This window comes from Typopeltis vanoorti, chromosome 13, assembly GCF_054136105.1.
Source record: "Typopeltis vanoorti isolate ZY-2024b chromosome 13, IOZ_Tvanoo_1.0, whole genome shotgun sequence".
Taxonomy (NCBI): Eukaryota; Metazoa; Arthropoda; class Arachnida; order Uropygi; family Thelyphonidae; genus Typopeltis; species Typopeltis vanoorti.
In genome coordinates this window covers 51,340,023-51,365,041 of record NC_143561.1, presented here as the reverse complement: position 1 = coordinate 51,365,041, position 25,019 = coordinate 51,340,023, and the positions used below count along the sequence as shown (strand labels likewise).

At 36.0% G+C, this 25,019-nt stretch overlaps 1 protein-coding gene across 2 annotated transcripts in view; it reads right to left on the bottom strand.

Moving 5' to 3' along the window:
* Nucleotides 1-25,019, bottom strand: part of LOC150100146 (E3 ubiquitin-protein ligase HECW2-like) — a 708,695-nt gene that overhangs the window by 129,691 nt on the left and 553,985 nt on the right. For both annotated transcript variants that reach the window (XM_090402900.1, XM_090402899.1), the window contains one exon: nucleotides 4,833-5,107. In XM_090402900.1, the coding sequence (XP_090259026.1) occupies nucleotides 4,833-5,107 (275 nt within the window). The remainder of the gene's footprint in view (nucleotides 1-4,832; nucleotides 5,108-25,019) is intronic.

Genomic DNA, 25,019 nt, shown 5'->3' with positions numbered 1-25,019 from the left:
ACCCTAATCTTAATAATAAAGGGGGCTTAAAAATCCCAAGAGTTTGGATGGTACACATTCAGCCCACTTAGTTTCCAGCAAACCCTGGCTTTAGGACTCTAAGCAATTTTTCATTTTTATTGGCCACTATCCATACCAGTTGCAATTTATATGTATACTTATATAAGTAATTTTATTTTCTGTTTATTTATTTATTTATTATTTTATGCATGAACATGCTACTCTCCAGCTTAATTAATTTTGTAACCTAATAGATGATGATGATAATAATAACAGGACTCTAGCTTTGATGTAGTGAGGTTTTTTTTTTTTTTTTTAACACCAGATGTCAGGTAAATAGTTTTAACGGTTGATCAGTAACTTTAGCATGCCATGTAGATTGCAGTGCAGCTTGTTTTTTGTATATATACATATACTCCAGAAGATGACCTTAATGTGAAGTTCGAAATGTCGAGTGTATATATATTTTGGTTTATATTAAACTAAAGTTTTACTCTAACACGGTAGGTGTATCCATAATTTTTTCATAATGTATTCTGATCACCGTGTAAGCATGAAAGAAAGGATAAACCATATGAAGATAATCTATTGATAAAAATCAATATAAAGTAGATCATTAAAAAAAAAAAATTTTTTTTTAGATATGTGAGGTACTAATTCACTGTCCTTACTACATGCTGTATGCCAACAGCAAAATTCTAATGAAAAGTGAATACTACATACTCCCAGTAATGCTTCTGTTACATTGAGTGAGCCTGTGTGTGAGAGAGATATATCACCTATTACTGGATGGAATCATCATGCATTTTTAAGGAGGTTTGAAGAATCATTCGAAATGTCAGAACGGTCTTCTGAAGTTGGGTAGATATGGAAAATGTATAGCATTGGTAGCAGAAGTATTATTTGAAATGGAGAGGACACCAAATTTCTTGGAATATTGAAGTGGTTATACATTGAAATATTTATGTCAAAAATGGTTAGGGTGTGTTAGTTAACCGGAGAAGTGAAATTTTATATTGTAGTATTATCAAAAGCAGGGAAAGGTGAAGTGAGAACTATCTTCTGGGGACTAAAGGAACTATGTTTTAGCAGTGCTGATGTTGTTGAGTAATCTTCATTCCCACTGGAAAATGGGTAAAGAGATCAGGGCACTAGTTCTAGTGTCTTAAACCAAATATTCTTGGAATATTTGAGCACTGCAAAGGCTCATATGAAGAAGACAAATAGATATCAGCAAAACTATAGAAAATATGAAATTAGCAAGGCAAAGTCATTGATGTACATGAGGAAGGGAGCAGATGAAAACAGGTAGTCCTGGCACTTAAACACTGGTGGATAAATCTCAAAAGAAGAGGCTAGTTATCATAACACTTAGTGAATCACCAGGAAGTGGCTAGTTAATTATAAAGAGCGACAATTTGCTAAATACAACTTTATGATCGTATATTCTAGAAATGTCAAGAGCTACTACACAAAAACAAATGTTTCCATGGCTTGTGCTCAAAGATGAATAATGCTTCCTAGAAGATATTCTACGGATTAAGAGTAGAATCCTCAGCGGCATATTTCGACCCCCCCCCCAACACTATACCAAGATTGGGTAATGTATACTGCAAACAACTGCCAACGTTTTAATATGATATTAGTAAATATAACGCAATAAACATAAAACTTGTACTTCTAGGTTTCACCAACATATGTTTACCATGACTTGCAAAGTGCTGGTCATCAACGGTCAAATTCTTTGACCGTTGATGACCTTTTCTATCATTTTTGAGAGAACTGAAGCAATGCAATGCAGTTTAAAAGATCACATCTCTCTCTCTCTCTCTCTCTCTCTCTCTGGAAGGAGCTGAATATGACAGATTATAATGATAACATAGGAGAAGTGCTAATTCTAGAGCACACAGTTTACATTCCTGACTTCTTCTTCTTTATCTTTTTTAATTTATGTACTAATTTCAAACGTCGATAACTCATGATGTTCTTGTTTTATTTTCTTTACTGAAATTAACCTTTACAATGTGAAAAAAGACTGAAAATCTATTAAGCCATTTTTTCCCCTTCTAAATTTTTTTTCTTATACAAGTGAGTAAAATAAGGTAAGAGTAGAAGTGTTTTTAACATTTTATAGTAATTCTATCCACAAAAACAAGTATGAAATCTTGTGGAAAGAGAAATGCTGATTTCATGAGCAGGCAAAGGGTTAGATAGGAAAAAATTATGGGCATCCCTTTTAAATGATTGCATATTTACTGTATTCATACAGAAAACTTGTTCCACAGAACAGATACAACAACAATGAATAAAAAGGGGACAAGTGGCATGGCAATAATAAATAGTGGCATTAGATGTATCCTGTGAACATGATCATAAAAATATCCATAAAAAAAAAACAAAGGCATACAGACCAATCATCTGTGCAGAAGGAAGGAAGGAAGGAAGGAAGTAAAATAGAATAGGTCAGTAAAGTGATCAAATCCTCAATTTAACTGCTTTCTCTGTTGAGGAGCTTCTAGAATTTTTAAGGAGATCTGTTATATCTCCTTCCTGGATGTGATGAAACTCAGCTTTCTGGATGTTGAGAGCTACTGAAGTTTATGCTGGGATCAACTTTATTCACTTGATCTTATTTTTTATAACATCCAGGTCAAGAAGAAAATTTCTTCTTATTATATTCATAACTGCAAATTTCCTGGTTATTAACTAAAAGTGTTGTACTGTTGATCAGAAGTTAGCAAATGGTGTAACTTTTTCATGTAGTAGTAGTAAAAAAAAAAAAAAAAAAAAATCAGCTAACGCCTTTTTATTCCCGTATACGGGAGTAGGCGAGGCCATTTAGCCCTATCTAACTTTTGGAGACTGAGTGGGCAGTTCAATCTCCACTGGTACCCAATCAGAGACAGATGGCCCAAGGCTATCACTAATTAAGCGGTACGCAGTGAAGAGAGAGACGGCTCAAATGTGCCGCCATCTCGTGGTCCCTAACCCTAACACAATATATTTAATGTCTGAAATAATGTGGGTTCTACGGTCGATTTTCTTGAGTTTACAGGACGAAAAACCCGAGTTTCCGGGAGGAAAAACCTGCTTGCCCGTGCCAGAGATCGACTAATTCGGGAACCGGTCGAAAAAAGGCTTAGAAAAATTTCCTCTAGTCGCCGACTAGACTCGAAACCAAGTCTTCCTTCGTGCGGCCAAGCGCGGCGGTGTGCAAACGTCACATCCACCGAGCTACACAGGCTAAATAGTAGTAGTAGTAGTAGTAGTAGTAGTATCATAATTATCCTGTACATCCCCTGAGGGTACTTATCAGCAATTTGATGATGAGTGCTATATGTTTATAACTAGATGAAGTTCAGTGGAGTTAGCACCACTCTGCTAATTTGGAGACCTGGAGTGGTTTGAAAATTACTACTTTGGTTTCTAGAGTGGGTTGCTTGATTGTCTAATCCTTAGCTCTCATACACAGTAGAAACCAAACATGATAATTTTTAAGACACTCCAGACCTCCAATAGCAGAGTGAAGGTGATGGTAATACCACTGAAAATCATTTATTTCTTTTTAAATAAGAAATTTCTCTTCTTGAAATATTTATAACTGCAAGCTTTGCTTGGTTATAAAGATAGAGCACTTTTAGTAGTGTAGTTGAATTAAGAATTATATAAGAGTAACCCTGATCTAGAGCAAACATGGTGATTTTCAAGGCATTCCAGGTCTTCAATAAGCAGGGTGGTAGTGGTAGTATCCCAATAAGCAAAGAAAATCATTCATCACCTAAAGACTCTCTTAAACATCAGGTAGATAATGAGATTTGGACCCACGGCTGGAAACAGGAATGCTGTCATCAGCGGTACTGTCATGCAAAAGTATTACTCATGAAATCCACATTTTGTTAGCATATTATTAGGCAGATCTTTTTATCCAAATGTTCATTAGCATCAGAGTTCTAATCTTAAAACAATAAAAAGGAAAGCATAGAAGAAATGATAACCTGAAACAGCAAAGAAAGTGTGTTCAGACCATGTATCAGTAAGATCCTAAATAATTCTAATTGGGTTTTTAGTAGATGTAACATGACAGAGATCGGAGAAAAAAGTTTTTTTTTTCCCTCCATTTTTTAAGAATTCAAAGACTGTTGATGATCAAGTGAGCAAAGTAGATTAAGGCAATAAAAACTTAGGATAACATTCATAAGGAATCAGCAGATAAAAGACCTTTACAGCTTAGGATCTAGTCACTAACTAGAGAAACTTCTAGGCTATTTTTCACCAATCGTTTGTTGGGTTAATCAATCTTGGACAAGCAAACAGATCCCCTTCTTAAAACCCAGAAAAATAAACTTTAGAAATTGCACTATTCAGCAATAATACCATTTAAGATTAGAAACTGGGGATGACACATTGTCTGCCATCCCGTGATCACCTATAAATCTAAAAATCATCAACAGAGGTGAACTCAATTATAGGCTTAGGGTGGAAACAAAAGGGGGGTAACAGAGTTGTTTATTCTATTTGGGAAATAAAACAGCATTAGAAAGAAGAAAAATTAAACAAATAATATTTTATGAACTCTAGTCACTGAAATATAATGAGTTAAAAGTGATACCTTTTGCAATTCTACCACATACTATCCCAATTCTTGAGAGTTACTGACCTCAAATGCTGCATCATGACTTTTCATATTTACCCAGAAATCCAATAATAAGGAATCAATTTCTCAAATTCTCCCATTTTGTGCATGTCACTATATTACACATCAAGATTCCTTTCAAGCTACCGTAACTAAAATATTAAAAACATGAAAATAAAAATCATCTAATTACACTTACCTTAGAAGTATAGTGAGATCAATATCATGGCTTAAGCGATCCAAGGCAGCTGTACCATCATTTCGAATGGCATTGACTTTATCTTTCAGAGCCTGATTACCAGCAATAACTGGATAACGTTCCTTTAAAATATCCATAATATTAGCCTGTCTCAGGAAAGCCACAACTTTATCATTATAAGCAGTGGGTACATGGGACACCACATGAGGCACAGTAGAGGAAGTAGTGGCTGGAGGCCGGGGAGGAGGAATAGGCCCTAATATCATCCCAGAAGCCTGTAAAAGTATTAATGCAAATTATTTTATGTCCTTGTGCAAGGTATGTTTAGAATTAGACCTTAGTAAATACAACATTCAGCATGTGAAAAACAAGAAATAATCATATATATTGTTAAACAGTAAGCTACAATGAAATAAAATACAACAGATTTGCTCTATTAAAAATTATTAAAAGAAAAATGCTACTGAAAAACTTGCACTCAAGCATTTTCAAATTTCATTCTGAAAGACATAATGAAGTTAGGTCAGGAATGCACATGCTTGTTGTTTTAAATAAAGAAAAAGCAAGAACATATCTATTTTCTATATAACCATGATGTATGATTCTTCCATTTTTGAAAGCTAATTCCATAGCTTATTTGGTCATGCTTTCTCTCAAGATTACAGAACACTCACCATCCTCTCTTTTGTGGTAACTTAGTGAATTTTGTTAGCTCCTCTTAGATTCTATAGTTAATAGGGTGTACAACAATGAAATAGAACAATAGATATTCTACATCCTTTTAAAAGGGAATGTATCGCTATCCAAATATTTTTGATAGGACAGAAAATGCAATATTATTAGAACGTTACATTAGAGAAAATCTCACCCTTCAATCAAACAATAAAAGAAAGTAAGCAATTCAATTCAGGAAAGAATTATATATAGGGTGTTTCATAAAAATCAATCTTATCAAGTTTAGCATCACTTTCCTTAATAATGTGCTATATTATGTTTCAAAATAGCACAAGCTATCATGTTTATAGAAATTAAAGACAAACTAAAACTTATGTGGAATTAATTAGGAATTTGTTGATCATTTGCTGTCTGACTTATGTTAGTGGTACTTTTTAAAATAGCTCTGTTATTTGCATTTTAAATGTGTTCTGTTGTCAATGTACTGAAGATGCCTTACATACTAAGGCAAAACCTTGACATCTATTAAATTTATTTCCATGTAAGTGTTAGTTTCTAACTTTAATTTCTACAAATGGTTCATATTATTTAAGGAAATCTATACACCTTGTTCGACACCTGATTTAACATTAAAACATATTCTGTATATACTGTGCAAATCAACAATTATAACTGAAATTATTCTCTGCATACTGTTCCAATTACAACATACTGATTTAGCCTTCTGAAAAGTTTCCCCTCAGTTTTCAAAATTAAAGCGTACATAGGCATTCATTTTCTATTCCTATGATTTCTTGACTGTTTGTTGTAAGGTAAAAATTAAAACTAGATTTTTATATTGATGAAGAATAAGCCAAAACAACTTGTTCTTATAATTCATCGATTTTTCCCATCAGCAATTGTTCTTAGCATTCTGTCAAGCATTTTTGTATAAATTCAAGAAGAGACAATCTGACATGCTAACAGCTTTAATGAAAATGAAACACACTATAGTTGAATGAAATTGAACAGGTTAGAAACATTTTAAAAAGAGCTTGGAACGCCGTTGGAGAAAGACTATCAGTGAGCTATACTACAGATTTTTTTTTTTTTTATTTCTTCTTCCTATTTATATATATATAGGTAGGCCTTGACTTATGACGGGGTTACGTTCCAACCTCTCCATCGTAAGTCAAAGACTTTTAATTCTTGAATTCTGTTATAATACTTTCATAAATCAGGTTTCTATATAACTTAAAACGGTGAAAAATGTATAAACTTAGATAAACATTTATAAATTATTTATTAGCACATACAAATACATAAATACAAAATTAAGAAAGAAAAATTTAAGAAAAAAATACATAAAAACATATCAAAAATGGTGCACTTACTTTAATTTGAAATTCCTTTAAATATTAGTTAACATAAACAAAAAAAAATTATTAACAGTCTTTAATTAAACAGGTGAGTAACTTATTTGGATGATATGGTTATTTTTCACGATTGGGAGTATCTTTTTTAATCAGAAAATCGGTTAATGTTGTCTGTTGGATTTTTTCCTTTTTCTTCATATATTTCATGATAATATCTGACTGCTTCTCGAATTTGCTTTTTGACTTTGGAGAAGCGATCAGCATCTTGATCCATATTTTTGAGTACTGAAGTCCTTGCTTTAGTTTAGAAAATACTTCAGCCAATCCTTTTACAGTAAATTTTTTTAACGATTTCTCTTCTTCATCTTCCTCGTTATTACTTTCTTCTTCTACAACTCTTTCATTTTGGAAAATCAAGTCTTGATCAGTCAGTTCACCTTCTTCATGATATGCTAATTCTTGTATATCAGTAATATTGATTTCTAAATCCAGTTTCCTTGCAATTTCAACAATTTCTTCACCAATTTGTTCTAACATACTATGCTCATTGTACTCTTCGAGTGTCTCCTGCGGTAGTAACGTCTTCCAAATTCCTCGCATACATTGTTCCGATACTTCCTTCCATGAAGTTCCAAAGTTCTGGATACATTGGTTAATATCATAATTTTTCCAAAAAAATCGTGTAATGCTATAGCATCGTTGTCCATTGCTGTTATTGCTTGAGAAAATGTGGTTTTCAGGTAATATGTCTTGAATGTAACAACAGAACCTTGATCCATAGGTTGAATCACAGCTGTTGTATTGGGCGGTAGATACATCACATTTATATTTTCATTCAAATCGCTGATGTGAAGAGGATGTCCTGGAGCATTGTCAAGCAGCAATAGAATTTAAAAGGAATGTTATTTTCAAGACAGTAGGCACGTACTTCTGGAATAAAACAATTGTCATCCAAGCCTTAGGATTACTCCTGTAGTAAAAAAAGTCTTCAAAGCTCTGGGGTTTTGTGAATGGTAAACAAGAAATGGTTTTAATTTAAAACCAGCAGCATTTCCTCCAAGAAGAAGCGTAATCTTATCTTTAAATGGCTTAAAACCAAGCGCTGATGTAGCTTCTCTGTGAATGTAAGTTCAATCTGGCATTCTTTTCAAGAACAGTCCGGTTTCATCTACATTAAAAATCTGCTCTAGGAAATAGCCTTCATCTTTTATCATCTCTCTTTCAGATTTTTCTTGAAAATTTTGGTGCTTTCAAAATAGGAACTAGCAGCTTCTCCTGTTATTCGTATGTTATGTAAGTTAAATCGGCTTTTGGATCGATAAAATCAACCTTTACTAGCATTAAATGTATGCTCGCCATATTTATCTTCTTGTTGTTTCCTTAAATTGTCAAATAGGTTGCATGCTCTTGTTTGAATTGTAAACAAACTGAGAGGAATATTCTTGTTGATTTGATCATCTATCCATATCATTAAAAGCTTCTCCATTTCATGAATTGGCCCTTCTATTTTTTTCGTTAAAATTGTACATTTGATATTAACTGCCCTTTAGCTGCCTCCATTATTCATTGATTTTTATCTTTTATGATGAATTTTTTGTTGAAACAGTTGAATGTGATAGTTTTTGTTCTCGTGCTATTTCACCTACTTTCTTTCCTTTGTCATATGCTTTAATGACCTTCATTTTAACATCTAAACTTAAAGTTTTCCTCGCCTTCTTTTTTATGTTGGGATTTTCATCAGTAGTTTTACTTCTCTTACTAGACATGATAGGGTTATGACGAGATACAAAAATTGCAACGAGAGAAAAACGAACACTTCGACTGCTGATTAGCAACTAACGTGCCAAAGGCTGTGATAAGTTACAAGTGGATGAATCATAGCAGCAGCTATTGCATATTGGTGACAGGCTTTGCTTTGATTGAGTTCTCGTCACATTTTATGGCTATTGTTTCCGATATTCTAAGTAGACAGATAAGACAAATGAAACAATGCTTAGAATATCGGAAACAATAGCCATAAAATGTGACGAGAACTCAATCAATGTCCACTGACCCTACATAATCTCCGAGTGTTGGAAGCTCCACAACATAAAAATTAGTTCACAACTCCGACCAATAAGCAATAACACAAACACTTCAAAGGTAGAAACATCAAGCCAACATGACACAGCATCCACTTCCTCCATGAGTTCAGATGACGCCCCACATGGCTCACACCCTGTCAACCCTATCCCCGGTCCCCTTTTCCCATAAACCCTTCCCCTTCCTCTAAAAAAACAGTTTCTAATTTCAGCCCTCTTTTTCATCCTTTCCCACCCTATAAAAAAGTGCTCTGCCCACCATTAAATATAATATATGTATATATTATATATATATAAAAAAACGGGTTTTTTCAACTTAATTCTCCCACATTGCCAACCCCCCCCCTTTCAACACCATAACAGCAGAAATATGCACATCGCAGAAAGAAGACAGGCAACAACATCCAAGAAAAGGTATGTGCGAATTTTCTTTTATTATGCTACATATATTTGTCTCTAAAAATATATCTGCAATGCCCTAAGAATTCTTGAGTAAAAACCCAATGACATTAAAAAAGGGGCACTCCTAAACAGAAGTGCCCCTTTTTTAGCAGGCAAAATAGCCATAAAAATAATATATATTTAATGTTTGGCAATACTATTGTATTTCAGAGGAATTTCATTTCTAGAATCATAAGTGAGACTGATTTCCTATTGTTTGGTAGCTTGTTGGTCATATGTCATGAACAGGTATCCCATTAATCAAATCTAATAATCAATGGTAAAAATTACAATTCGTCCATGATCGATTACTGTATTAATAATTCGTTTTATATGGTACTCTTTTAGGAAAGATAAAAAATGAATGCAAAGTAAATGTTTAATAAATACTTGTACCTACATTATGTAGGTACAATTTACTGCAATTTTTTTATCAAAAGAAGTTATCAAGAGTCGTTTGAACAGTTTCAGTTTTTTTCTTATCGGCATAAATTCTAGGATAACAAACAAAATGACTCTGCAGACCTCGGCAAACAAGCAATAAAACATAAAGAAAACACACTGCAAATATAATACATGAGGGTACAAATTAAGTGGATATTGAATCCAACATTATTTCATAGCCGAATATAGAAACTACAAGAGTTTCGTGCTGAATATATAGAAACTAAAAGTTTTGGCAGATGCAAGCATAAGCAACCTTATGGGCAACTCGTAGTAATGGTGGAGTAGGCTCCAGATTACTTTCCTTAGTATTTTCCATAATGTAAAGCACATCTCCTAGAGGACATATATGATTAAATAAGCCTTTGGCTCTCTATTTCAGTAATACATGATGGTTTATTTATTTTCAGTTACAATCTAGAAATTACTGAACAAAGAATAAAAAAAAAAAAGAAACAACTAACCATATTATACTGACATCGGAGGTCGCAGTATCTCTCAGATACAATTTACTGTCAAATATCACAAACCTTTACATAACATGTGTTAAACCAAACTGATAGCAAAAAACAGTGTGAAATATCACTCGTAACATATGAATGCACAGCTACTCATGACCTCCAAGCTATACACTGAATTGTGTAAGAATATTTATATTAAACATTTTGCATGTATCTGTGAGATCAGCTGCGAGCTCTGCAGGGTTAAAAGCACGTTAATCAAAACTCTTGCGACGTATATCAAGGGAATGCCGTAATTATCGCCGCGTTAAGCAAAACCGCGTTAAGCAAGGGATACCTGTATTTTTGTTTTTAGTGATCAAAGTCAAAATGGCATTGAGAGTCAGGCCATTGTACCGAGAAGTACATGAATCAAATGTAGTGAATGGTGTAAAGATGGATTATTGTCATGAATGTACCATGTCTGCCTGTTAGAAGAGACAAATCAACAGCAAAGCATATATTTTCTGTGAATATCCAAAGCTGGCACACACGCGCGCACACACACACACACACACACACACAAAGATCAGTTCCAGGAACAGACAAAATCTGTCTTACAGACCTTTTAAACACATTTTGAACTAGCTAAATCTAGACTTTTGAAACTTATGAACATGATATACGACAGTGGTCTGAAAGTTCATGGCCTCGACCACAGATGGCAATACTATTACCATGTTTTTTTTTTGTTTTTTTTTCTCTAAGTTGGTCCATCTGTCATAAGCATCCATGTGAAATTGCAAGTCATTCTATCAAGTAGTTTGTTTTATACAGCTGTCTGAAGCAAAAGTGTTGTCTGTATCCCTTGACATGGATAAAATCGAGTATCATGCAGTTAATAAAATTCTTTGTAAAAGAAGGTTTAACACCAAAAGAAATTCATCTGAAGTTTATAAAAGTTTATGGGCACTCTTCTCCTTCATTTTCAACAATTAAGAAATGGGCTGTCGAGTTTAAACATGGCTGTACCAGCCTTGAAGATGATCCATGTGAAGGGCATCCAAAAAGTGTAACACCAGAAATCACTGATCAAGTGCACAATACGGTATTGGATGACTGGCGAGTCAAAGTGCGTGAAATTGCTGAGACTATAGGCATTCCAAAAGAATGTGTAGGATATATTTTGCATGAAAAATTGAAAAACTGATAACTATATTAAAAATGTACCCCCTCCAAAAAAATACATAAACAAAGTAATAAAAAATAAAAATAGTAAAAAATGCATTCAGAACTACAGACCTACAGAAAAATATTAATCATCTTCACAATTCTATAACTATGTAATAGACACAAGATTACCAAAATAGTCACCATCTCTCAAAAGCTGCAATTTTTCAAACAAAAAAGCACAACGATGCGATCTGAAGATATCACCGACATATTAAAGAAAGCACTTGACATGAATTCAATATCCTTATGCAAAGGATTTGATTATCTAAATCTTATCCAAAGGATTTAAGAGGAACATTACATACTAGCTTTAGTAGTTATCTTCCACAAAGAACCTAATTAACAAAAATCATAGCCATGGTATACATATATGCAACATGGAGTTTTCTTCAAGGTGCACTATCATCATCTACACTGTTCAACATATGACATTCACAAACTGATCAGACCAAGTCAAATATCTCTATACACAGACGGACTTGCTAACAATCAGAATGCAAGCCAACACTATTCCTTCTCCAAAGCACAAGAGGATCTAAAGAAACTAATGCCCAACTGCTACAATAATTCAATTACAATAAGCAACGCTAAAATAAAAATCTTAAATTATAAAGAATGCAAGAATAATGTGCTGTGTACCACTGGTACTATGTGGTTTTCATACCATTGCATTAACAACAACATTTGTCAATATCTTGAAATCACACACATAACACATACTAAACATTTTTTCTTACACATTGTGCCACCCAAAATGGACTAAACATATAGAATACCTGCATCACTGCTTTAAAGTTCCTTCAGAGTAAATGATGTAATACCAACTAATGTAAAATAGTTCATATATATCACTGAATTTGTAATCCAACATGGTATTGCAATTTATGCAACTACCGCAAACATCAATCAAAATTAGCAAAAATATATGGAAAGTTGTTTTGATTGTGTTTTGGAAGTCTAACATGCATCAGTTGATAACCGAGCCTCTTGTGGCTATACACAAAATCTTGAGCATAAAAAAATCTGAGGTGGTTATATAACTAAGAAAGTATATTCATAATGCTTATCACAACAACACAGATATCTATGCTCATGAGCAGTTGAATTAGATACCTGCCTAGTAGCAGGTAGCACCCCCCCCTTTCGCCTTGAGATGGTGACGATGTGGCATGGCATGAACTCCACAAGGCACCGGAAGCGTTGGGGAGCCAAACTGATCCATGACCACTGCACAGCCTCCCACAATGCATAGAGATTGGTTGGAGCAGGGTCCAGGGCATGTATATCTCTCTCTCGACGGCATCCCAGATGTGTTCAATAGGATTCAGGTCAGGGACCTCAGGGGCCAGCCAAGCATCCTCATGTCCGTGAAGTATTCATCCACCCACTCAGCCACAATTCAGGAGCGGTGGACTGGTGCATTGTCTTGCTGTAGGTACAGGTCTCCTGCAGGGTGCACATGATCAGACAGCAGGTCCCTGTTTCATTCGTCGGTGAGGGATGATGGTAGATGTACCAGGGGACCCATTTCATCCCGCATAAACAATCCCCATACGAGGATACCACCACCGGCCTGAACTGTACCCTGCTAGCACAAGGGATCCATCGCTTCATATGCTTGGTGATGCACTCATACCCTGCCATCGGTGTGTACATGTACCTCAACTCATTAGTCCAGGCGACCTTTTTCCATGCGTTGAGGGTCCAATGGCAGTGTTCCTGCGCCCATGCTAATCGTTGTGTCCTGTGATGTGCGGTGAGCAGAGGTACCCTAGTCAGGTGGTGGCTTCTGTACCCCATAGCGAGGAGATGGTTCTGGATGGTGTGGCTGCTCACACGTCGTTGTTGTCCAGCATTGAATCGCGAGTGATTTGCGGCACTATGGCCCGTCTATCCGCTGTTACCATCCAAGCTAGCCGACGCCATTCCCCCCCTGTCATCGACATGTTGTACACCATGGCAGTTTCCCCCTGGCGGCTGTAGTTTTACCTGATTCCACGTACTCATGGTACACTCTTGACACAGTGGCCCATGAAAATCCCAGTGCCTGCACGAGTTCGGAAATGGAGTGCCCCATGTCTGCTCCAACTATCTGGCCGCGATCGAATTTGATGAGATCTCAAGTCTTCCTCATTCTGTGCTCGGCTATTACACAGACAGTCAGTACAAGGTCTGACGACATCCCCGTCGCGCACCACTATTCCATTCGCTGGAGTGACCACAGCACCATTTCGCCGACATGGCAGGTATCTTTAATTCAACTGTTCATGAGTGTGTGTGTGTGTGTGTGTATATATATATATATACACATATATAAAATAGTAGAACTAGTTTATTAATAACTCATACAGTGCAGCTGTGAAAGAGCATCTTATAACTATGCTGTTTAACAATATGCTCTATGATCTACACTCAACTGTTACGGTACACTAAAAATCCAAATTATTAAAAATGGATCAACACAATTAGTAAAGCAGAAGTTAAGATCAACACTACATGAAATATAGACGCCACAATAACAAAGACCAACACTATGTATAAAAACACCAAACAACTTAAATAAGATAAGTTAATCATGTGCTGTGCATAAAAGCTTCCTCTACCTTTCTGCCTTAGTGTCGCCACCTCTGGGTCTGCCTCCCACTGACGAGACCTCAAAGGTCGAAACCGTTCTGGGTGGTGGCCCTTTCCTCAATGCATAGCATTATACATGTCCGCAAGGACATGTGCTTTGCATGGTGGGAGATACTGAGACAAGGAGTGACGAGAGCTTGGTCCATCTTTGCTCCGAGTTGCCAACAGTTGCACCACCTTGCTACAGTCCTGAAGATATTTTCAGGACCAAACTTGTTTGCTCACACTTGGATAAAGGATTAAACTAAATTCATTATAGTCTAACCAAGTGCAAAATAAACTTCCAACAGCTTTCTCTAAATCCAGAGTAATTTAATAATAAGGTGGTACACCAGCTGGCAACTCATATAGGTAAATATGACCTCTCTATTGCTTCTGCCTTAGTGTCACCACCTCTGGGTCTGCCTCCCACTGACAAGACTTCAATAAAGGTCGAAACCAGTCTGGGTAGTGGCCCTTCGCCCTTCCCTCAATGCATAGCATTATACATGTCCGCAAGGACTTGCTTTGCATGGTGGGAGATACTGAGACAAGGAGTGATGAGAGCTTGGTCCACCTTACAGTTGCTCAACCCTGAATTAGTTTCACAGTTGAAGAGGAAATGAATGAGCTCTAGCCTTCCGATACGTTCGTCACAAAATTTGGAAGGGATCTTCTTGTGATGAGTACCATAAGTCCCACCCTCCGACACACACACACACACACACACACACACACACACACACACACACACACACACACACACACACACACACACACACACACACACAGGAAGATACCTATGTGTCACATCACATGATCATTCTGTCCAGAAACATGGAATTTTCAAAACTTTAGCCTCCAGGACAGAGCAAATTTTGTCCTCAAGACCTATACTGCATCTGGAACAACATGTAACTAATTAGTTTAGTCATTAAATCGTGTAATCCAATTTTCACACAGTTGTTCCAGAAACTTCAACTTCATTGCAACAGCTATGAAATATGAATATGAGAATACAACTTCTTTTCAATAGATGCCTTTATAAGGACGATGCCTGTTTTCAATTCATTCATTTTAAAATTGTTTGCCTTGGTCAGTTGATAAAAATAGCAGCCTTGTATGACATCAGAGAGAAACACCATTACCTTATTTATTGGTGGATGAAGTGACTGATAACATGTTTAGTCTTCAGAGCAAGGATTCCATTTTCTATCCATCTCTCTCTTTTCATGCAGTGTGAGTGATATATTTCAAGGAAACGAGAACTATCTCCACATAGCCACAAGGATAAATGAAACATACAGAAATAAAAACTTTTATTGAGAGATATTTCAACCCAAAAATAACAAATCTTTCTCAGTAGCAGGAAGGCTTATATATAAAAGGTTTTTTAATGTAATTCCCACCCACGAAAAGTTATTAGTAAACCTGTTGTACATTTGTACCATGGATAGACTAAGGATTTTTTTTAATATATTTTTTGAAATTTTTAAAATTTATTTTTGCATAGCAGAAACCCTGCTCTAGAGACTAAACATGAAATGTTTTCAAGCCACTTCAGGCATCTAATAAGCGAGGTGGTAGTCTCACAATGAAATTGTGAGGCTATCACCCAAGGGCAATGAAATTCATCTCCCACTTAAAGACAGTCATAAACATTCATGCTTGCAGTGGGATTCGAACCCACAACCTGTTGGTTGGTGTGGGTGTGCTAACTGCTCAGCCAACCATGCTTGTTATATAGATGGAAAAAAAACTACTGATGCCTGATAGGAATGAGACCTGAGATTTTTGGCAAGTGAAGGCAGTCATTCTGATTCAAATTAGGATGATGCAGCAAAGGTTTGGCACTATCCTTAAATAACATTCAAACATGAAGCAACATTCTAACTAATAATAATGAGATGATAACATGTTTTGTATACAAGAACACCAATCTCACATTATTAATAAGAAATCTGAGATAGCACAGCATGGGACTGACAACAACTACAGAATCTTCTGGTCCACAATGTGCCTACTCCACTGATGTCACTTCAAATCTGAATATTTATTTAAGGAGAGTGCTGAAGTCTTGCTGCAGCATTCTAATTTGAATTAGAAAACTGCCTCTCCATGACAAAAATATGGGAGTCTCACTCATATCAAACATCAATAGTTCCCCCATCTATATATCAATTACTACATCTTACCCACATTGCATTATCCTTATACCCAGTGGCAGTCAATGAAAATTTTTAGTGGGAGTACTGCATATACAAAATATGAAAAATAATTCATTTTTTCCTAATCAGTAACCAATTTATTAATAAATAAATTTAGATATTAAAAAATTGCTTTATTAAAAATATTTCACCCTCACCACAAACACGCACCAATAATAAAAGTTTCGTACACAGAAATAATGCATGCAAGCATACAATTTATCTGTAGTGATACTGCTCAACGAGCAGTGTAAGATTCACTTGTTACTTGCAGTGATGTGCAGACGAATATTGGCAAGTCTAGCTGCAATTGGCCGAACGTGATAATTCCGATACTGAGTTAGATCTCAGTGCATTTGTTTTGTTACTGTAATGATAATTGAGAAAATATAATTCTTTTCATATTTTCAACAGTGACACTTGTCATAATTCAGCCTTGTATCTATAATAAATAAATAATTATATGTTATTTTAACAGAATAAAATAAGATTTACCAAAAATATTGACCCTTACCACGAACACACACCAATAATAAAAGTTTCGTATACAGAAATAATGCACGCAAGCATACACTTTATCTGTAGTGACACTGCTCCAGAAGCAGTGTCGGATTCATTGTTATGTGCAGTGAACAAGTGCAAACGAATATCGACGAGTCTAGTTGCAATTGGCAGAACATGATAAATGATATAATCACGTAATCACAAGAAAGATATTTATTTAACCAAATATTTCGGTCTGGAAATAGCAGACCATCGTCGGTGGTATTACAAGAACAGTTTAAAAAAAAAAAATATACAAGCTAGAATACTATTTGGTTAAATAAATATCTTTCTTGTGATTACGTGATTATATCATTCAGTCTTATGTCGCAAGTATCCTTAAAACAACAAGAACATGATAATTCTGACACTGCATTAGATTGCAGTGCATTTGTTTCATAATCTAAAGCGTTAATCGAACAATTCCAATTATTAACTATTCAAGCAATGTTAAAACATATGCTGTAACCTTTAACATGTTGTATTACATTTATATAATGTTGTCAGCATTGTTATTATTTATAAACACAAACAAAATTTAATTTTTTCGTTTTTTACTTAGGGATGCTGCAGTGTCACAGTGCTTATGTACAAGCCATCACTGCATATACCACCACATGGCTCATACTATTTTTTAAAATAATCCATTGTTAGCATTCTACCTTGTGCATATAAGCCTGTCACTGAGGATGATCTATTATTTTCATCCTCAGTGACAGGCTGGGGTCGAATAATGGTTGAAATATGAGGGACTGGAGAGTTCTGATAAACACCTACAACAAAAATGATATCAAAGCAACTGATATAACCACAAGAAAGAACATATTAGTAGAAGAGTTGTGAAGTTAACTTATGTTCTTATATCCTCATATCTACATGTAAACTATCGTCATCTTTATGGCACAAGTATCATTTAAGCAACACAAAATGATCTTTCAAGGGGTGCCAAACATCCTGTTGAGACCCAAAATCTCCTCCATTTTGAGGACCTGACAGCAATGCATCAGATTCCCAATCAGCTGCCATAGAATCTTCCTGCAACATATTCTGGGGAATTGTATGAGGAGTGAGTCGAAATAGTGGTATGTGGAAGGAATTGTCAAGGCCACACTATAGCAAGAGGAGGTGCTCTCTATGTGGGCACCATGTCCAAGATTCTATTTCTTCTTAGTGCACATCCCTACTTTCTATTCAACTATTCATTTCAGTGAATATGGAATAGAATAACATGATACAATCAGTGTCAGAGGTTAATTTTTTCAGCCCTAGATTTTTCCAATAAACAAAATATCTATAATAAATTTAGTTTCCTTTTTCCAAGTGTGAGCAAACAAAGTTTGCGCCTGAAAGTATCTTCAGGACTGGGGTAAGGTGGTACAACACCAGGACACTCCTTGCAAAGGTGGAGCAAGCTACCAACACTCCTATCTCAGTATCTCCCATAATGCAAAACACATCTCCTTGCGGATATGTCTAATGGTATGCATTAAGGGAAGGGTCACAACCCAGACTAGTTTCGACCTTTATTGAGGTCTCTTCAGTGGGAGCCAGGCCCAAGTGGAGATACCAGGCAGAAGCATTAGCAGGTCATCTCTACCTATAGGAGTTGCCAAATGGTGTGCCACCCTTTTTTAATAAATTACTCTGGATTTAGAGAAAGATGTTGAAAGTTTATTTTTCACTTGGTTAGAGTATAATAAATTTAGTTTAATCCTTTTTCCAAGTGTGAGCAAACAAAGTTTGCACCTGAAAGTATCTTCAGGACTGGGGTAAGGTGGTACAACACCAGGGAACTCCTTGCAAAGGTGGGGCAAGCTACCAACACTCCTATCTCAGTATCTCCCATAATGCAAAACACATCTCCTTGCGGATATGTCTAATGTTATGCATTAAGGGAAGGGCCATAACCCAGACTAGTTTCGACTTTTATTGAGGTCTCTTCAGTTGGAGCCAGGCCCAAGTGGAGATACCAGGCAGAAGCATTAGCAGGTCATCTCTACCTATAGGAGTTGCCAAATGGTGTGCCAGAAGTTGGGGATGAAAAAACTTTCAATGGCCAGTATCAATTTTTTCCAGAATGGAAAAGAGAGATTGTGAATGGGACTAAAAATGTCAATTATATATCATTAGGTCTGAGGAACTATGTTCTGCACAAGAAGGAACCAATCTTCAAGTCTTACAGGGTTCCTCCTCCCTCCCTCCCATACTCTTGTGTGCAGTCTGCCACTATTTTATTCAAGAAGCAACTGCTTTTGATCATATAACTTGCAGTACAGTGCACAAGTGCGTGCATGCGTGTGCACACACACACACACACACACACACACACACACACACACACACACACACTCTCTCTCTCTCTCTCTCTCTCTCTCTCTCTCTCCACATATCCAGCTGTTATGATTTATTTCAAACAAATGGAGGGGAGACCTTTATTATATTGGAGGCAATGTTACCACCTTAGTTATGTACAAGTCTTCTGATCCTATTACTAGATCCAAAACTTTTGAACCTCGAGTTCCCTACATCACATTCTGCTTTGAATAATTATCTCTCAGTAAGTGTATAAATTCCATTGCCTTCCTGCCATTGTAATAATCTTTCCTCCTACAAGTCTATGTCTCCAAAGTTCAAGTACCCTATAATAACTTGATTGCACTCATTGTATTAATCTGATGAAGCATGTTTCATCATCCCTGGTCTATAGCAGCAATCAATTTTATATTTTGTCCTATTGGCTATAATTTCACACCATATTGACTCAAAAGAACCGTCATTTGCCCGACTCCTACTCTTGTTGGCTGTAATTCATCTGCTATCATCAGCAGCATCCTGCTCCATGTCCTGTATACTCTATCCTCCCTGAAAATAATAAATACATCACTTTCTATTCCTGTAACTATGTCATTTGCTGTTAGCCGTCTTACTAATGCCTAAAACGTTTGGCAAGTTTGTATTAACCAATGTCAAAAATCCCTCCCTCTTATTCCTGATGCTTCTAGCATTAGTATATAGAAACTGTAGCATTCCTTTGGCTCCCAACCACTGTTATATCCTGAACTGACTACTCCATTCAATATTGTTGCCTGAGAGACTATATTCCACATGTTTTGTTAATTTACACACTCACTTGCTTCATTGGACTCTTTACACACACACACACACATCTGCCCTAATTTCTTTAGTTTTCCTGACTTCACATTTCCACATTCTCAGCGAACAAAGCTAGAAGATACCTAACTCTGAATCCATTTACGTGCAGTACATCAGCAAGGTACAAATCTTTCCATCTATCAAACTCAGACCATAGATCCACAAACTCTATATATCATTCCTTCCACACAATCTGCATACTGATTCATTAATTATCACACCCTCCTCCTTATTTCGCCTGTATCATAGTGTGACAGCAGACTCACAAACTTCACTGTCTCTCTCTTCTTTTTTTTTTTGACTTCTTCCAATAACTCCTTCACATCCTCCCCCAAAACAATTAATTCTTTCACCTTACATATTCCTATTCTTACAATTTTCTGTTTTGGCTTCAGACCTCTTGCTTTTTTTTGCTTTTTTTCTGTTCTCAGTTCAAATGATCTCTTGGTGTTTCTGCATATTTTCAATTTTGTGCTTTTTCCTGTGAAGGACAACATGTAAATGTGCTATTTCTTTATTCAGGTCTTCTACGTTCTCCTGAAATTCCACCACCACACTTTATGTATTATCACCAATATTTATATTTTCTGATCTACTATCACATAATTTGTTCTCTCTCTGCATTCACTCTCAAAACATTTATTACACATTCGCTCTCTCCTTTCACAAATCTTTCAACTTTTATGATGAGTACATCTCACAAATTTTACACTGGACAAAATCACACAAATCTAGCTTGCCCAGCAAAGATGTTTTGGCAGCAATTGTTCTGCTATACATAAGCATTTTACTTAAGACTAAATAACTCAATCTATCTTGCACCCTTAGAAAAGAAATAAATACAACCAATTAACTCAGTATTATTAGCAAAAAAAAAAAAAAACATCTTTCTGCAGTGTTGACATTCACCAAAGTCTCCATAGTGCCATTGGAAGAATGATGGTATGCTGTACCCTTTGAGTAGAAAAAGCCTAAGTTAAATTCTCATCGTGATAGGAGGAATCTTTATATGGAATTTTTCAATTGCAGGTGAGTTAGCCGATCTCATACGGAAGTAGCAGGGTTTTTTTTCCCCCAGAAACTCGGGTTTTTCATCCTGCATACAGATTAATCAGTCTTTAGGATACATGCAATTTGCAGACAAAAAATACTAGTGGTAGTGAGCAGTAGATGGCCCTGGTGTAGATGATGGAGATGGAGAGCTGTAGAGTAGGTGCCCTCTCTCTCGACGAGTCTTTAGTCTCCTTGGAGGTGTCATGAAATAATAATAAATAATCATCGAACTCAAACTATATATATCTTCATACACACATATAATAACATCATCCACAATAGCATGGGATTCTAAAATAACTTACACATAGAGCCAGGACTATTTGTTCCAATGATGCAACCCTTTCCACAGAACATAATGGATGGCTAAAGCTCCCACAAAATAGATAAAATACTACATGCCCCCCCCCCCCCACACACACACACTTCCCCATCTCCTCAAATACACAAAAGAACAAAAATCATTATTCCTATGCCTGAGGTACATGTGAAAAGATAGCCAAAGTATAAATAAAATATAACCTTCACACTACATACAAACCACATGTCGAATTAGCAGCTTTGATCCATTCTACTAAGAACAAATTCCATCCTCTTGCATATCCTGGAGTGTATAAGTTCTCTGTGACTGCAATTTAGCCTACTATGAACAGACAGGAAGATTTGTTAACAAGAGGTCAGCCTTGGAGAACATAAGAAGTATGTTCGCTACCATTATTAAGGCAAATCAAGATTGGCAGGTGATGCTTTGGACACTCCTTCACACAGTATTAGATGGAAGAAAACCAATGTGCTTTAAAAAAGTAGTTACACATTAAAAAGACTATTTTTAGAGTCAGCAATGGCTATGAAGCGTTTTCCTAACCTTAACAAGTATAGTTGCATTAATGTGCTAAAAATTTAGGAGAATGTCATCTTGAGATCAACTGCTACAGAACTGTAATATTCCTCTTACGCAACATTAGAGGGTGCCAAATTAGGACTTTAGATCTTTAATCCAGTACAACTGAACTGTTTCATTACTCACTGTTGTACGTGAACTATAACAAGTTTTGGTCTGAGGATGCTGGCTTGAAATCTAGTGAAATATAAGCCAGTTAATAGACATCCTTTTATAATTTAGTTTTGTTTAGTGTTATAATACCATTCAAATACATTATGAAGTGATCAATGAGTAATACTGAACTGTGTTTCCATAATAAGAAAACAGATGTGCAACAAAAGAAACCGAAAAAGTTGTCAATATAAAAAAATATAATAATTCTCAGTACTTACATGACCTTAAGGTCACGAACCACACAGATTGCCTATCACAATCATAATTTTAGGATAAGATGGATAGTAGTCCTTGCCTAAATGTATATTCTTGTGTGTAAATTGTGTATGTTCTCCTGGCTGGTTTTCCTTCATTGCAGGATGACGAAGCTGAGTTTCTGGAAGAAAAAAAAAACGCTGCCCCCTGCCCCCCAAGTATGAGACCACCTAACTTGCCTTTAGCTGATTACTCTGATGAGAGTTCTTCGCATCCTAGATGGGATACGAACAACGTCTTTCTCAGTTGGTTCCATTTTCATGAAACCATATGAGCCATGGAGGCTTTCTGGTAACAATTAAGTCTTATATTGCAAACATTATGTTCGCTAGAATAACAAAGACTTGATTACAATATCTGATAAACAAGTTCCATAAATTTGCAAGATTATTGCAATGAATTCTAGTCAGGGTTCCATGTGAGCAAATAACTTTAACAAGATTACAAATGACATGCACTAAGAAATTTTAAAGGTAAATGAGAGTAAATAAGGTGCTAAAGGTAAATACCTACATAGCTTAACATCATGTTAGAGGTTTAATGGAATATTTACAGTACTAGGAAAGGACTAAAACTGATTTTAATGCTTCCAATATTTTGCCTCAGTCACTGAGACATCTTCGGGGATTACAAAAAAAAACTATTGTAACACACACTCAAATACAGCACAATACTAAGTGAAACACATAGGTGACTCTACAGTCCTATCTAGGTGGTGTGCTGGTGTGCCCTCTATGGGCATTTGTAGGTGGCCTAGTATGCAAGATGGGGATCTCTGGTAATTAATGGTTCTCAATTTTGGGAAGTTTTATGCAACCATATTTATTTAAATTCGGTTGATTTCTGAACCAATGCAGATTCTAAAAACAGTCTTTCTTTTTTGAATTTACTATGGTGGAGCATGGTGGTTTTTTTTTCCAGGGGATCCTGTGGGTTATATCCAAAACATGGTTGCAAGGCCAAATTGACCACAGTCAAGATTGCAGATGTATGATTTGTGTTCTAAGTGGATGGCTGCTGATCTACCTGTCTGTTTGAGGAGGGAGGAAGCTGATCTTTGGTAGAACGGATAAGGGTAGCAAGTTTACAGTGGGGGTTTAAATACTGTGTGGGGGGTTGTACTCTTTTAAGGACCTCACTACTTTTTCTGACGTGCCACAGATGTAAGGTATGGCGCTGGCATTTTTGAAATCCTGAAGAGATGGCCAGAGAATTGGAGAGGAATGGATTATTTTTTTAATTTTGTAATCTCTGCAGCCATTGGAAAAGAAGGTGCTGTGTATGTGGTTGAGTTCAGTTCGAAAGGGAGGTTCCACTGGAACAAAGATTGTGGGCTCTATAAGTTAAAGTTTTAATAATGCTATATTGTTGAGAGGGGTAGTTGTGGTGGGAGAGCTTGTGAGTGTATCTACCTGTGTGAGTAGGTTTTTTCTATATATAGTGAAGGAAAGGTTAACATTAGGACTATTAGGTTAACAAAAATCAGGTTTAATCCTTTACTAATGCTGTAAATATTCCATTAAACCTCCAACATGATGTCCTCACAGCACTTAAGCCTCAACAAATGGATACATGGCTTAACCTGCATTCTATTTTCTTTTCTTGTATGAACAACATTCCCATAATGTTCTCCTTTCCTCATCTTACCATTTCTTCTAGATTACCAATAAGGCATGCAGAGGAAACAATAGCTAGCCAAATGAAAAGCCAAACGGCTATTTTTTCTGGCGAGGTTGATAAGTAAAGGGATAAAAATCCCTTATTGTTTTTCAGCCAGTATGCGAAACTAAGATCGAAAACTACAATCTAAACGTTTCATGCCGACGAGCTGTCGGCGGATCCAAGCGTAAGTGACCTCTCCTCATAATGTAAAGCAGTTCTACAACTCCTAGGAGCTGTGTGTTTTTACATTATGAGAAAATATCAAGGATAGTGAGGGAGCTCGATCCACCTTTGCATCGAGTTGCCTTGGTGTGGCACTACCAAGTGGTCACTTACGCTTGGATCTGCCGACAGTTCGTCGGCATGAAACGTTTAGATCAGTTTTCAATCTTAGTTTCGCATACTGGCTGAAAAACAATAAGGGATTTTTATCCCCTTTACTTAATAATAGATAGAGATCTCAAGACATACACATTCTGGTGCAAAAATTTTCAAAACATCCAAGTTTTCATTAATAAGTTTTTTTTTTTTGATCAATCTGAATCCCAAATATTTTATACAAGGCTTTTACACAAGGTTAAAATCAGTCTTTCACATTAATGTTCTTCCTCATGAAGACTACTGAAATTTGCATCATAGTAATTTACACTGATAGAATTCAACAAGCATGAATTTTGATGTCGATCTTGTTACTTTTTGGGATAAGTGATAGGTTAAATATCTAGAAATTCTGGCATGGAAAAATATTTTTACAAGCTGATTCAGACCACCAGTGAGCAAAATAATGGTATTATATAACTTACAAAACAATGGTATTATATATAAATATAAGCATCTACTATTTAGACTTTCACATCAATACCACAGTGGGATTCAAACCCATGGATTATTGGTTGAAGAGGTGGAAGCAGCATCCACTTGGCCAACCACACCCACTGGCTAAATGTTTTACAAAATACCCATTTCTAATGGTTT